The following is a 16,207-nucleotide window of genomic DNA, read 5'->3' on the forward strand; positions in this document are numbered from 1 at the left end:
CTTATTTATGAATTGTTATTTGTATTATACTTGCTTGACGATGATACCGAAAATTTTGTTTGTTTTTACGTATTTCTGATGGCTTAGGAGATCCTTCTAGAAAGTTACAATTTTTATTTTTTTGAAGAAAATTTTTAAGGGTTACAATTGTTCAGAGCCACCGATTTTGAATTTTTAAATTAAAAATAACGAATTTTGATAATTACAAATTTTTCGTTCATCAATTTTAATCTCATTTATGAGCCAAAAAAGGTTCGATAATCTCAGCCAAGACAGGGCCCGTCTTAAGTCAAGTAAACGTCGTCTTAGCCAAGACAAGGCTCGACTTAAGACAAGTAAACGCCGTTTTACCTGTCTTGGCCATAAAAGTAAGACGAAGGCCTATGTCTCGACTCAGTTTTGAGACGCAGCCAGACATCGATGTCTTGGTGAGTAACTCAAGACATAACTAAGTCGAACTGAAGTCGAAGCATTTTACTCGGGTGGTGTCCTAGATTGCGCTTACAAATAGCTATTTACAGTAAAATCAATTAACCTTTTTTTTACTTGAAAAACTTTACGTAGTTCATGTACGGCTTCTAATAAGACTGTGAAAACATTAATTTCAAAAAGCGGATAATCAGTGAAAATGTTAAAGTCTTTAAAAAGCCATGAGATAGTTTCTTTTCTATACTTTTTCGTATGATTGTCTTCCTTCAATAATAATTGTGAAAATTCTTCCGAGATGTTAGTAAAATAAATAATTCTCACAGGAGTTTTTTCACATTATCGTTTTTTGGATTCTTTCTTTGCAATCAGCTCAACCTTAATTTCCACTTCTATAGAAACTTCATTTATGCGAAGAGAGCATATCGATCGAACGTTATTACCCAACATAACAAATATTAAATTCAAGAGAGTAATAATTTTAGCAGTTAAATTCAGAATAGCAGCGACGAAATTCTGATCCCAATTATTATAAATTATCCTATGACAATTACTATCAATTAATTCCGAGAATCGGGCTTTTTATAGCAGGAGAATAACAAGCGCGTACAGTAATTTCTGTTGGGAAATTCGAGAGGTTGAATCAATAGAGATGGGCAGTTTTTTCCTAGTTTCGATGGTTATTTCGCAGTAGCCCCACTTTTTTAACGAAGGTGAACCCATTAGCTTGGATGCAATCAGCTAACTATCCAAAAGGCAATAAGCACTAACGAGCTCTCTGCGTGAACGCAAGAAAATCTTACAAAACGATCTATGAAATCGCACATCGATGGAAAAGTTCAATTTCTCCGTCTTTAAACACTTTTTTATAAAAAAAAACCTTGCTTTTTGCTTATATCCAGTTAAAACTGTAGATTATCCGACTTTTATAACTGGTATTAAAGTCAATTAGTTATTTTATTAATGTGTAAGATTCAGGGACTGCGAAGTATTCTATGTTTTGATTTACTATGAGCATTAACTAATAACAGGGCAGCCAAAAAACTTTAGTTTTAAGATTCCCTGACTTTTCCTTAACTTTCCCTGGCTAATTTTTTATTTTCTCTGATCACCAATATACAAAAATAAGCATTTTAATCTTGCAACGTTTTCAACGTCGAATATTTTATAAAAGAAATAAAACAGTTTCAAACTGGAATAACAAATTTCAAATTCATTTATTTCTTTCATGCAAAAATGTGATTTTCCTACCACAAAAGGTGAATTTGTAATAAGAAAAGGCCACATACTTTAATTTTCGTCAAAATAGTTGGATTTGTTACTAAATATTTCAATTTTCAATCATAAAATAGTTAAATTTTTAACCATAAAAGATTATTTTTTAACAATATAATAACATTTCTCAAGAAGGTTGCAATTACAACAAAATAGTTCAAGTTTAAAGCTGAAAAGACTAACTGACAACTGAATAGTTTGACTTTTAACCAAATTCTTAAATATCTAATCTACAGAAATGAATTTTTAACCAATCAGTCGACTTATGAAACAAACGAGATTAAACTTTAACCAATGACAGTTGCTGAAAATTTTAGAAGACAGTTAAATTTCAAACCCAAAAAGTAAAATTATCAACAAAAAGAAGGAGACAAAATATAATATTTGAGATTGCAAAAAAAAAGTTACTAGAAATTAGGTATACTTTTAACAAAAATAGTTGAACTTTCCATAAATAATTACATTTTCAACGTACAAAGAAAATTCGATATGTCTACCAAAAAAGCCTAAGTTTTTATACCAAAATAATTGAAATTAAAAACCAAACAGTCAAAAATTTTAACCAAGAAGATTCATTTTCTACCAACATATAAATAATACTTATAATAATAATTTCCATAAAATAATTAAATTTTAGCCTATAAATAATGTGAAATACTATATTTTAACCAAAAAAGATTAAATTTTCGTATCAAAATAATTGTAATTTAAAAACAAAAAAGACAAATTTTCAACCAAGAAGATTAATTATCTATAAAAAATATGAATTTTCAACAACACAGTTTAATATTTAGTAAAAGAAAATGACTTTTGAACCAAATTATTGAATTTTTATCTAAATATTCCAATCTTAAATTGAAAATATAATCGTGAGGAGGAAGCAACTGAAAAAAATGTAATAGAAATACAAGAAAAATCGATGCCTGAGAAGAATATTATATCAGGCTGGCCACAAAACTTTATTTTCAAAATTCCCTAGTCTTTAATGTCGACCATTAATATTTAAAGACCAAAATATTAATCTTGTAGCAGTTCAAAAATAGATTCTGTTAAAAACAGATTAATACAATTTTAAATGAAAATCAACAAATTCTTTTTTTTTCCTCAGCAGTTATTATAATGCCTCTGACAGAAATTTCCTAATTTTTTCACAATTTTTATTTTAAAATCTCTGACTTTTCCCTAATTTTCCCTGTCAAATAAAATTCCCTGACTTTTTGCTGATTTTCAGATTTTAACTGATCTGCGGTCACCACGAATAAGAAATTCTGTTTCTAAAAACAAAAATTCCGATTGACAAAATTTCAACTTTAAAAATTTCATCTAACTTTAAAATATGCCTAAGATTTTTTACTTAAGCATTTTAAATGTAAACATTTCGAAATGGAACTATTTAAAAATTTAGAGTTTATAAAACTCGACATAAAACTAAATGGGCTAAAAAGGCCTATTACTTATTTTCCACTAAATTCTGAAAGAAAAATGATCTTAATAATATATCATTAATCTTAAAATTGATTCCAAAGTATGATGATTGTTGAAGAGGGTTCTAAGTAATTTTATTCATTTCTGCTGACGTTAGAGGTGAAAATAAAACTTACGATAAAAATTGGGTAAGCCAAGAAAGAAGTCTAACCATGACCTTTGTCTCATTGTCAAAAAAGAATCCAGTATTATAAAAAAGCAAACACATTTTAATAAACTTCATTTAAAAATGAGGTTAAAATAGTGTTCAAAAGTTTAATATTATTTTTATTTTCCTACATAACTTTTAAAATCCTTTTACTATCAATTTTTAAAATAAATTTTTTGACATAGTTTCCAAGACGTTAGTCATGTTTCAAAAAGATATAGAATGTTTTTCGCAATTTTATTGCCAATCAAGCCAAAAATTCAGTAAACGCAATACATGGAAGTTTATCAGACTTATTTTAAAATATATTTGTGATTATGAATTCAAATTTACGCCAATACACTTTTTATATTTTTCATTGCATCGAGATCTTAGTTTTTAGGACATTCAAAATTTTTAAGAATTCCAAGCTTAAATATAGTCGTAATCATACCTACAATTTTCGAATAAAATCCGTCAAAATTGTAATATAGCAAATTGTTTGAAACGAAGCAATTAAAAATTGGAGGAATTCAAAAATGCAAAATGCCCAACATAGCGTCTAATTTTATATATTAAAGCTGCAATCTCGAGTAAAAATGCTTCGACTTGAGTTCGACTTGGTTATGTCTTGATTTTGTCTTCAAGGCATCGATGTCTGGCTGCGTCTCAAAACTGAGTCGAGACATAGGCCTTCGTCTTACTTTTATGGCCATGAAAGGTAAAACGGCTTTTACTTGTCTTAAGTCGAGCCTTGTCTTGGCCAAGACGACATTTACTTGACTTAAGACGAGCCTTGTCTTGGCTGAGATTATCATACCTTTTTTGACTCATAAATGAGATTAAAATTGATGAATGAAAAAATTGTAATTATTAAATTAGTTATTTTTAATTTGAAAATTCAGATTCGGTGGGTCTGAAAGAGTATAACCCTTAAAAATTATCTTCAAAAAAATTAAAATGGTAACTTTCTAGAAAAATCTCCTAAGCCATACAAGATTGTTTAACCATTAATTAGGATGACTTTTTATGACTGCTAGAATTACCCTTTTTTTAGGGCAGGTATACGCTCGAAGTTATAAACCGCAAGTGTTGGAGTCATAAGATTCGACTCAAGAGATAAATTTATGTCTTCAAGCCATAAAACAGGTCTCCAAGACATAAATTGAAGTCTGGCTTCGTCTCAAAACTGAGACATGCTCAAGTCGACCTTTTCGACTTCAGCATATCTTGATTGGGAGCAATTCAAGTCGAACTCAAGTCGAAGTATTTTTATTCGGGATCTTACACTATAAAGCAATATCAATGTGATAAATATTAATACAGAAATTCCAAAATTGTATGGCCAAAATTCCTTCTAATTTTTGTTTTATACACAATTTGGTTTATTTTGTAGGGAAATTTAAAAAGTACATTCGAGATTTGCTGAAGCTCTATAGATCTATAAAAAAAGAAAGAAAAACTTAATACTTTTCGAAAAAAACATCATCAAAAATCGCCTTCTGCCATAACTCTGTAATTGGCATGATATTTTTTTTAATCTGGTTTTAAATGCTAATTAACCTAAAATCTATGAGTGAAACTATTATTGCAAATTAGTAGCACAAAATCTAATAGATAATTGTTAGAAAAAATTTTTTAAATTATTCGAAAAACTTTTGTTTACACATTCGAGAAACGGAGAAACTAATAGCGCAAATTGATTCAGCTAAAAAACTGCACAAAGTCTATATATTTCACCTTTTCTATGGGATCAATACCATATACCAAAAATTGATCAGAGTAAAAAGATTTGCAATGCATGGATTTTATGTATATTATCCCGCAGTATTGAATAACGCTTTTATTTTCTCCGTAGCTGGCACATTTCAAGAAAATTTAAACAATTTTAATTTGTCGAAAAATGTGGGGGTTGTTGAATTTTAAAGAATTTTTATACCAATGAAACGTATTTTGAAAAAATTCACAAGAATTTTATGGGATAAAATGCGGAATGCCTTTCATCAGGGAATGTTCCTTCCATTCGGGAATTTTTCTAGCCCTAGCACTATGCTTGACTATTCAGTTTCATAGGAAATTCCATAATACGAGTCAATGTTTTTTTATATTTGATATTTGAAGGATCAACCCTTGTCTGATATCAACTTATTTAACATAACTTTACCCAACAGAACCTGACCTCACCTAACCTAATCTCTCGAAACACAAATAAACTGATTGTGTTGTCCCGTTGTGCTTGCGGTACCGTTTGAATCAGTTTGGGCTTAACCTGCAAAGAGGTCAAACCTATCCTAACCTAACCTAACTTAACTTCACGTAACACAATTAAACTCATTGTATTGTCCCGTTGTGTTGGCGGTACCGTTTCATTTAGCTTCGGCTTAACCTACATAGAGGTTTAACCTATCCTAACCTAACAAAACTTGACCTAACCTAACCTAGCCGAATGAAATTCAACCACACGTGTAGCTATGTAAGCGTTTGGTTCTCAGTCTTAAATGTGTGCTATATTTAATAGATTAACTCGATCTTAACCTACAAATGAATCTAACTTAACAGAACCTAACGAAATTTTGCTTAACGCAACACAACTTAACTTGAGTGTACCCGTTGTAACACAATAAAATTCATTTCATTGCACTACAGGTGGTTAAAAATTTAGACGCACATTACTCATTTGAAGAAACTTAGAACTAAAAGTAGAATTGACCCCATTTTAATTAAACATTAAACATTTACTGTTATTAATGTCAAAATATGAAAGTACGCAAGAACACGGTCTAAGCGTAATCGGTTAGACTAGGTCAGGTTTTGTTAGGTTAGGATAGGTTAAACCTCTATGTAGGTTAAGCCGAAGCTGAATGAAACGGTACCTCAAACACAACGGGACAACACAATCAGTTTAATTGTGTTTCGTGAGGTTAGGTTAGGTTAGGCTAGGTTAGATTTATTTCTAGGTTAGGCTCGAGTTTTCCCATTCGATGTAGCACACATTTGCTACTGGGAAAATATGCTTACAGAGCTTTACGTGTAATTCAATCAATTTCTATTAATTCAGGTTAGGTGAGGTCAGGTTCTGTTGGGTAAAGTTATGTTAAATAAGTTTATATCAGGCAAGGGTTGATCCTTTACAGTTGTCGACATGTTTTTGAAGTGAAAATTTGCATCACTGGCATTATTTTGAAATTTATTTGCCTCAGTGCATGAGTTTTCGTCATTTTTTGAGGTTATGGCTCAACTACGACGTGATGGGTGATTTTTGATACCGAATTTGAATTCAGCGCCACAAAATCCATGGGAATACGTGTGTCTTGTTACCAGATCCGCATTTTTTTGTGTGGCTGTGCTATTTATTTCAATTTTAATTGCGCGACTTTCCTATCATCTAGAGGCAACAATTAGGCATTGTTTATCAACAGATATACCAAATTTCTATGGTCCAATTTTCAATAGAATTATCGAAATATCAATTTTAGAGTTACTTCAATTCCAAGGAAAGAGATGTGATTATTATATCGTTTAAAGTATACACTTCTATCAAAAATACAATGTAAGCTTCAGCTGCTTGCTCAAAACTTCAAAAGAATGGAACCCAATATTCATGAATTCCCATAACGCCGCGTATCCAGCCGTGATTTTTATTGCGTTTTTTTGTATTCTATCCATTGAACCTAAATTTTCGGGGCTTGAGATTTCCCCTCTATAAGAAAGTTGGAATGAACATGTCAAACCGTAAATGTAACTCTGAAACATATTTGAATTCAATGATGAACTTGTTTCGAGAATATAAAGATTGCGAGGCGCCTAGGCATATTGAAATATTGTATTACTCTCAATGAGGAGCATTAAAGGTGATTTCTGTTATAAATTAACATTTATCTCCCTTAATTTTGCACCTTATGTAGCATATAAAGTATAAATTCAATACTATTTCTTTATTTGGAGATTAGCAGTTTTTGCAAAGTTTTACAATAACGCGTCACTCAGAACTTCATTTGATATTTGGGATTTTTTCGCGAACGACTCGAAGTCATATTTCCAATATAGTTGTATGCCTCTGTCTTATAGATTGAATTAACACCTAAACATGTTTACACATGAAAATTGGCGTGGAGTGGAAAAAGATAATATTTTACAAAAAAAAATGCTAATTTTGTGGAAACGTACATTTAGACAAGAAGGAAAGAACGTAAAATATTTTTAATTAGAGAATATGCTCTGCTTCGAATTAGGGTAGATATTTTTTCTTTGTTATTCATAAATAAGTTTTATATTATATTCAAGCACTGAAAAAAATTATTTGTCTTAAAAAAATTTTTATTATTTGCATGTCACAAAACAATTTTTTTACTCTTCTTGTTTGAATTTAAAAACAATGTGCATAAAGCTTACATAGTATTTTTAAATCCATAGAAATGAACAAATCGATGAAATAATGAAATAAATGAATAAAAAGGCGTTCTCCAAACCTCAAAATATTTTTTATATTTTGATCAATGCTATCGTTAATCACATAATTTCTACAATAAGCACACATAAAAATTATTTCCTACCATTTCTTCCCTAGAACCAATTTTCTTTAAAATTCCATGATTATGATTTTTATATGGATCGAATCCGTTTCAAACCAGACAGGTTCTATATTTCAAGTCGCAACATTTTTTAACGATGAAATATATTGTTTTTATTATTTATTTTTGTTGTTAATATGTTGCTTACATTTTCTATTTGAAAAAAAAAATGTACATGAAGCTACGGATATTTGAAGTTTGAGGTCTATATTTTTCTGAAAATCACCTGTTTAATTATCGTCTGACGTAATTTAAACATTTCAATTTGTTAAGGATTCTGGAAAGTTTTTACTGTTCTCTTTTAAAATCTGTCGAAAATTTTGAAAAAGTTCAAAATTACTAAAGTGGTGACGAGTTTGGTTAACGACCTATGGCTAAGATGATACAGAGTAAAGTCTATTTTTACAGAAACCCTGCACATGTTTTTTGCTATCTTTTGGTCTTTCTCATTTATTATTATTTTTGTTGTTGCTAAAATTTGATTTTTATGAGAAAAGCATCCTGTGACTTTAGCATGCTAAGAATAAGTTGGGCCTGTATAATTTGTTGTTTATAACATGAATTTTCATATTCTTCTTGGAAGCAACAAAAGGCACCAACAAAATTAAGACGAAAGTTTGCACATTTAGAAAAGTTCCACAAAAAATGTCTTTCACTCTTTTGCGATACCTTGCATCATCCATGAAAAGAATTCGAGAATGAGATTTCGAGACAAATCAAAATTCTCCTATCTAATAAAATTTTCCAGCCCGTATTAAGGTAAAAGAATGCCTGCCTTATGCAGAATGTCTGTTAAAATATTGCAAAAAATATAACAGGTGGGATTTCCGAGATAATTTTCTTTTCATGCTTTCAACATTGAAAGAAAAAGATACGAAAAAAATTGAAATATCTAAACTAGGGCAAAAATTATATAATTGTAAACAAAAAATGTGCAGCCTAATTTTCTCTAAAAAAACAAAATATTCCCTCGCTGAGAGATTCTGCACTTTAAAGTGTAGTACCTGCCTAATTTGAAATGGATTCGAAGAAAAATATGATATGTACTATATGGGATGCTCATGGTTAAGCCAAGGTGAATTAAAAATTATAAAAAATATTTTTCATGCCTAACACACTGCTTCGACTATTGTTCAGCATAACGGGATTCATTGAGTGATGAAATTAAAAAAAAAAACTAGTTTTATTAATAGAAAAAGAAAATCTATGAAATTTTCAGTTTAAGAATTATTAATGGTACAAAATAAAAAAAATGTGCAGTTTATTAATGCAAAATTCTTCATCAGACTACATACACACACACGCACAAAGAAAAAAAACTTCTTGAAACAAAATCATCGTTCTCTTGCCTGATTTGTTTTGAAACACGTAAAAATATATTTTATTAGGTATTTTCACTTTAGCCCTCAGCTAACTTAACTTTGTTAAAAGCTGAGGGGAAAATAGTGGATCAAATCCATGGAAAAAACTTTATTTTTGTAATATCTTTGTAATTAATAACACTTATTATCATTCTATTATTTCATTAAATAGTAATTGAAAAACAAAAACTATTTTTCAAATACACTTATATAGAAAAAACTAGCTTTTACGAAGATATTAGCAAAATAGGGAAAACATGAACTGAATCCCATGCATTTGGTCCCTTATTTCCCCCTCAGCAATCTACGAAGTAAAGTTAGCTGTTGATTAAAGTGAAAATATCTAATACGAACAGAATAATTTGGCTCTTATGTTGAGTGAATTTTACCGCAAAAGATCATGTTCGCTGCAAATAGATTTTGTTAGCCAAATGAAAGTCCTCTTAACCCTAAAGTTAAAAGGAAATTCTATTTGTATCGAAAACAATCCTTTTAACCGAAGAGGACATTTCTCAGAGCGCACATTGAATTATAACTGCTCAATTTTGAAAACACTATCATACATTAAAAATTTAATAAAAAAAAAAGTAACGCCAAGTTATCGGCAACGATAGTGCGTTGGTGACCAGTGACGTGTCAAACACTGCAGTTCCGACATTTGAAACTTTCATCGAGGCATACTTTGTTTGATCACTAGGGCGACATTTTTTAATCGCTTCGAGGTGCTATAGTTGAAAACTTTCATTCGATATTTAATTAAAAGCAAATCAAAATGCCGCTCGACCCTTCGTCGTCTTTACAACAACGCCAGTACTAGGGCACCACAACACGACAGGAGACTTTCAATTAATTTAACGTCGCGTACTGGCAGTTTCATTTTTCGGTTTTTGCCTTTCACTCTAAATCGGGGCTTCAAAGCCTAAGCCAACCAATGCATTTGACTACGTACTTTAAATTGATAATCGATTTGCGTGTTATTTATTTGATTTCCTGAAAGGAGGATGGTTTTTATTTTAAAATGATTGTGATACAAAATACAATGGAAAATACTTCAAAATGATTTATGCAGCAACTTAATTAAAAAGTGTACATTAATGAGGACGATAAACTGGTAGTGGTGTTCACACTGAATATGTAAAATCTCAAATTCCCTTGTGCTTTTAATAAGTTTCTAGGAGATTTGTATAATAATATTTATACATAATTAATAATTTTACTTAATGTCTATAGAAATCGGAGGTTTCAGAGAATCCTTGAATAATTTTGCAATCTGTAGCTGGAACAGCTATGTATTAATTCCGAAAATGCATGCAAGAGACTGGAACTTGTGGTTAAGATGATTTAAAGCAAAGTTGATATGTAGTTTGATCCTTGAAAAGTGTAATTACTCTTGACTATCAATGAAGTCTTTTATGCATATGAACCACTCTGATTAGCATTTAGAAGATATCAATATTTGTTTCTAGTTTCGTATATATAATCACTTTATTATTACAAATCTTAATGAAAAATATTTAGTAAATTCTGTAAAACAATTATTGGAATAGATTAAATAAATAAAAGTTGCAAAAAATTCAAATTTAATTCTTTTAAAAATTAACTTTATTTATATATTAATTATAATAATGATTTGATGTTTGGATAAATTAATTTTTGGTAAAAAAAGGAACACTTATTTTACAGTTTAAGCAAAGAAAATTTTTTGGATTTGCTACAATCATTCGAAGATTCATTTTTTAAATATATTACATTAACATATAATGGGCTAACAATTGTGCCAATTTCCAATTGAAATCATAATATTTTGTGTATCGTATTGCTATTAATAATTATTCGTCCCATCTTATCAACGATGTAATTGACGAAAAAAACATACACAATTTATAGTTTATTGTGTTTCTAAAAACATTATGAACACTACTGTATTCCCTTTAAATATTGATTAAGCAAAGAAAGAAGGACTTAACTAAAATTTAAAATAGTATTTTTGCCTAGAATACAACAGGGTAAGGGGGGGGAGGGTTAGCGCCAACCAGTTAACATTCGATGATTTTTTTAAAGTTAACAAGATGTTAAATTGATCCATTTTTTTCGCAATTCGAGTTCTCCATACCGACGGAAACACGCCAGAATCATCCGACTTTGCACAAATATATTTATCGCTATGGAGCATAGATTATATTATGATTCAGAATTTCCTGAGTCCTATCAAACAAAAAGGGCTATCTTATCCTACCTATTTGGCAACAAAAAATTGTTGGCAATTTTATGAGTATTTAAATTAAAAAAATTAAAACCGTCCAATTTGAAGTGTATTGGTAAATTTTAGAAAGTTTAAAAGAGACCAAATGTGGTGTTTTTTTCTGAAAATATTCAACGTTAATTTATTTAAAATTTCATCGTTTTTTTCTTGACTTTTTTTCAGATTAAATCTGCACCTGCGCCATGATAAGAACAGAACATTTTTTGTTTTAAAAACGAAAACTCATTTTTTTTAACGCCACAAGATATAAAAAACTTCAAAGAAATAAAATTATTTTTCATCGCAAGAGAACTTGTATTGTTAAAAAAAATCTTTAAGGATTTCTTACATATTTTCGAGAAAAGTTTGCTAAACAACGCTACATAGAAAAAAACTTTAAAGATATCTTTTTTCTAGAATTTTATAATTTATTGAGGACAAGGAAGTGTAAGAGTTTCAGTCTCAAACACTCAGGGTATATTCTAAGTGGTTGAAAGAAACAAAAGAATAGTGTTATATGAAAAACAGGTAGTATTAAACATGGATTTCAGACAGTATTACATTCTACATTAAAAACATTAAATAATTAATAAAAGAATATTGAATGAATAATAAAGTAAGTACTGAATTCTAAAATCGCACTGTCTGTGATGACGAAATTTTCCGTAACTTTAATCCCTTTTCCATCTTGTTCAGGGCAAAAGTTACGAAAAATTGCATAACTATAGACAGTACCTAATAAAATTTATTAAATAATATGTACACGCACATTAGTATTTACACTAAGAAAGTGAGATTCATTCTGAAAGTTGACTTAATTATTACGCAAAATGTTGTCAAAACATCTCCGGAAATACTGATTAACATGTCAAAGGTGAATTATAGTTGTGACATTCATAGTTTCAATTTGACTGTCTAAAATTTTAACTATTTAAGGCCTTTTCTTTTAAACAATTCAGTTTCAAGTCATTTAGTGTTTGATATAAACAGTTAAATATTTCTATAAATTAAAAAATGTTTCTATTTCCTAATTGGAATTTTTTTAATTGTATTGATTTTAAACTTACATATTACATAGATTTTTCTTTGCGTATTCTAATTTAGTTTTCATAGCCAAAATATTAAGATGATTTAAAATGGCTATAAAAAAAGATAAAGCAGCAGCAGAGATTGTAAAATATATAAAGCGTTATTCTTAAATAAATATAATATTACGAACAATATATATTAGTAAAGTAAAACAAAAATATTTTCTTACGATAAACGAATAAGGTTTACATACAAAGTTTTTCGCAGACTTTCCTTCATATTAGTATTTTATCATGACCTTTTTTTATAAGAAAAATCTCAGACTAACGCTGTTCTCAATTCTGGCTAGCTTTAATATGTGTGTGTGTGCGTGTGTTTGTTTAAAATTCGAGATAAAAATAATAAACTTTCGGGCACTACAATGTTGGCAGCAAATGAAAATTGGAATCCATACAAGATTCAACTTTTCTGATTACATTTCGCTTATCGATTTCTAACTTTTCCAATTGTCATTATGATTATACTGTAATTTTAAAGGTATAACTCACAAATAACTTGCACTGACTTCACTGATTGCTCTCTTGATTGGTCGCTTGACTGCTCGTGATTTCTCACAATCTCTCATTGACTTCTACTGACTGGCTCACGATTTTGGGAATAGTTCAAGAGATTTCGACTGATTTCACTTGATTTTCGCTTATTTACAAAATAGGATCTTTTTCAAAAGATCCACTCATATATCGCTAATTTCAGATCATATCACCAGGTTTTTCTGTATCATTTTTTCTTTTAAAACGTAAATTTTCAAGATTTTAGTAATTAAAATTATCTCTATGATAAAATAGATTTGATGTAAAGTTAAACTAAAATTGTTGAAAAATAGCCATGATATAAGAAAAGTCGCCTTTGCCCCACCGGTTGGCGCTGTCCCCCTTACTCTGCATTCTTCTCTAAGAATATTTGCTTGTCACATCACGCACGTGCTCTCAATGAATATCGATTAGTTTATTGTGTGAAAGTGTCATTGAGAAAAAAGCTGTTTCTGATGGAAATTAAAAATTTGGAAACAATTTCCAAAATATTTTATTCTTCACCTAATCTTGTAAAGAATTAAGAATTTTATCTGCTTTAATGATTTTTGATAGTTCGATACATTATCTTCGTTCCAGAAAGTGAGTTTAAACGAATTCAGGGTAGCCGCAACTGCATCACACAACCAACAGTTTTATAGGTAGCATTTGCTTGATATAGCAATTATGTAATTATTCTCTTTTAGGAGCAAGCACTCATTGGTATAATCCAGCTTGGTGAAATTGATGAAAATTTGATGAAATTAACAAAGAAATCATTACTACAAACTCCAAACATTTACAGACTTTAGACGAATTGAATTTTTTTTAATCTCGCTTAATAACTGTTCAAGTTAACTTATACGTTTATAGTATTCAGTTTGAAAGTTTCAAAATTAGTTTGTTAATCAGCAAAAGAGACGTGTTTCTTTACAGAGTTAATTAAATTTACATTTGCTTAATTTGCGTGATTCTTAAGCTTGCAAACAATGCACGATATGATGATTAATTCAGGAAACAATTCTCTTTTTGAATGATAAATTTTATAAAAACTATTCTCATCTTTCAAAATGCATGTATCGTAAATTGACTCGATATGCCTTTAGAGCATGGATAATAATCGTTTATCTTCATTTGTGATCTCTCACGTTCTAGATTTCCCATTCACAGACGTAGTTTTTGCACTAACTTATCATTCCCTCGAGCAATCTTGTAGAATTCTATACTTTTTAGTTGTAAAAGCTTTTTAAAGAAAATATTATTTGTTTTTCTCTGAAGTATTTTTAACACTCTTGGAACGTCTAATACATTTTTATACAAGCTACCCGAAAGAGATTTCTAAATGATGTCAACTTTTGACCATTTTTTTATCGCAATTAAAATTTAGTCGGATTTCATTATACAAAATGTTTTCTACGTATTACATAGCATTCCCATAATATTTTATCAGTTTCTGGAATATAAAACACCCCCTCCAAATGGAATGTAGATTTTACAGCTTCCCAATTGTTTCTCAATCTCTTTTCGAAGGTGCAAATGGCCCAAAGCGATAAAACAGAAACAAAAGAGAATCACTTTCATTTCGAAGGGAAAGATCAAAAATAAGAAAACACTTTCGACACTCACCCTTGTTTGTGAGGGCCATCGAACTCCGCGGATGGCTTAACAGGATCACAAGTACACTAATTGTCACGAAGCACATCCTCGGCAATCCACTTTTACCTTCTCTCACCTTTACACCACAATCTTGACAACTTTCGTCAACACGTTGAAAAACTTTTTCACCATCACTATCACCTCCACCGTCCAAAGTTGGGTAAAACCGAGGCCAAACTTTTCTCACCCCCATCTTTTTTTATTTTCAACTTTTTTAATCCAAATTGGCCTATTATTCCTAGAGATTTATAGTTCAAACTTTTTACATTTATTTTATTTTTGTTTTATCTCTCCGACTGTGTCATTTTATTTGTTCGGGTTTAATTTGAAACTACAATTAGTTTTACGGGTTTAAAATTGTTTGATCATTTATTTTCATCGAAACAAAAGGAAATAATAAAATAGTAGAATTAAAATTTCCAAAGATGGGAAGGTTCTGTTGGCGCGGAGCGATTGAGAGTATATAAGGGGTAGTTTCGCGGTTGAAGGTGGGCGGGTCCCTACATATGGGGGTTCTCGCGAGACAAAATATCGAAAATCTCCCTACTGAACGTGCTGCCGCGTCGAGACGCCCGGCGCTACTGAGTGAAGCGAAGGAGGTTACAACCAGAGAGTGAGAGAGAGAGAGAAAGAGAGAGAGAGAAGGGGATGCCAGTTGAGGGTTGAGAGTCGAGGCGCTAGTGGTGCTTGCTAGGGGTGGCGGGTGTTAGAGGTGAAGGCAGGAAGAGGTGAGAGAGAGAGAGAGGCTGTGGGGTGTGCACCCTCTCCCCACTCCCACAACTCTTGGTGGGACGAGGGGTGTCGAGTCGAGCCAGCGTAGAAAAGCCGGCGTGCTCCGGGTTAGTGGAACCGCGACCTGATCCTCCGAAATCTAAAATCACGCGGCAGAAGTTCCGAGGATTCGCTAAAACCAAACGGACAAGTACAATGTACTTACCTGGCAAGTGGAACCCCCATGAACCCTCTTTAGTTGAATTGGGATGATGCGATGTGGCCTCTCGACCCGAGATCACCTTACCAGAGTCTAAAGGGATGTTCACGTAATATGAGGGTGGAAATATAATCGACTTTGATTTCTTTGAAAGAGTAGATTAGTAGGTATGTGCAAATAAAACGAACTGTAATACTAGATTTATTATCAGAAGGATTTAGAGAGGGTTCATTTACTCGAAGTCAACAATCTAGAAAACAATCTTTTCTTCTTATGTTGAATCTTCGGGATAAGGATCAGTTATCCCATAAACTTAGAAATATTTTTCTATCTCTTAGTCAATATAATTTACTACCTATTATTCTGAATTCCTTCCTTTTTGTCCCAACCTCTTTTTGTCTTTTTTTCGTCTATCTATGGCAGTAAAGATAAATTTACACCTGTCTTTTTCAATTACTTTCTTAAGAAATATGATTTATGTCCTTTCTTTTTCAATGCCCTCTTTTCTATCCCGATATATTCAAGTCTACCCCTG

At 30.8% G+C, this 16,207-nt stretch overlaps 1 protein-coding gene across 1 annotated transcript in view; it reads right to left on the reverse strand.

Annotated features, from left to right (window-relative positions):
• Positions 1-15,298, reverse strand: part of LOC117171484 — a 477,779-nt gene extending 462,481 nt beyond the window's left edge. Inside the window, exon 1 of the mRNA XM_033358841.1 lies at positions 14,712-15,298. Within this exon, the coding sequence (XP_033214732.1) occupies positions 14,712-14,934 (223 nt within the window). The 5' untranslated portion in view covers positions 14,935-15,298. The remainder of the gene's footprint in view (positions 1-14,711) is intronic.
• Between the last annotated feature and the right edge of the window lie 909 nt (positions 15,299-16,207).

This window comes from Belonocnema kinseyi, chromosome 4 (assembly GCF_010883055.1).
Source record: "Belonocnema kinseyi isolate 2016_QV_RU_SX_M_011 chromosome 4, B_treatae_v1, whole genome shotgun sequence".
Lineage (NCBI taxonomy): Eukaryota > Metazoa > Arthropoda > Insecta > Hymenoptera > Cynipidae > Belonocnema > Belonocnema kinseyi.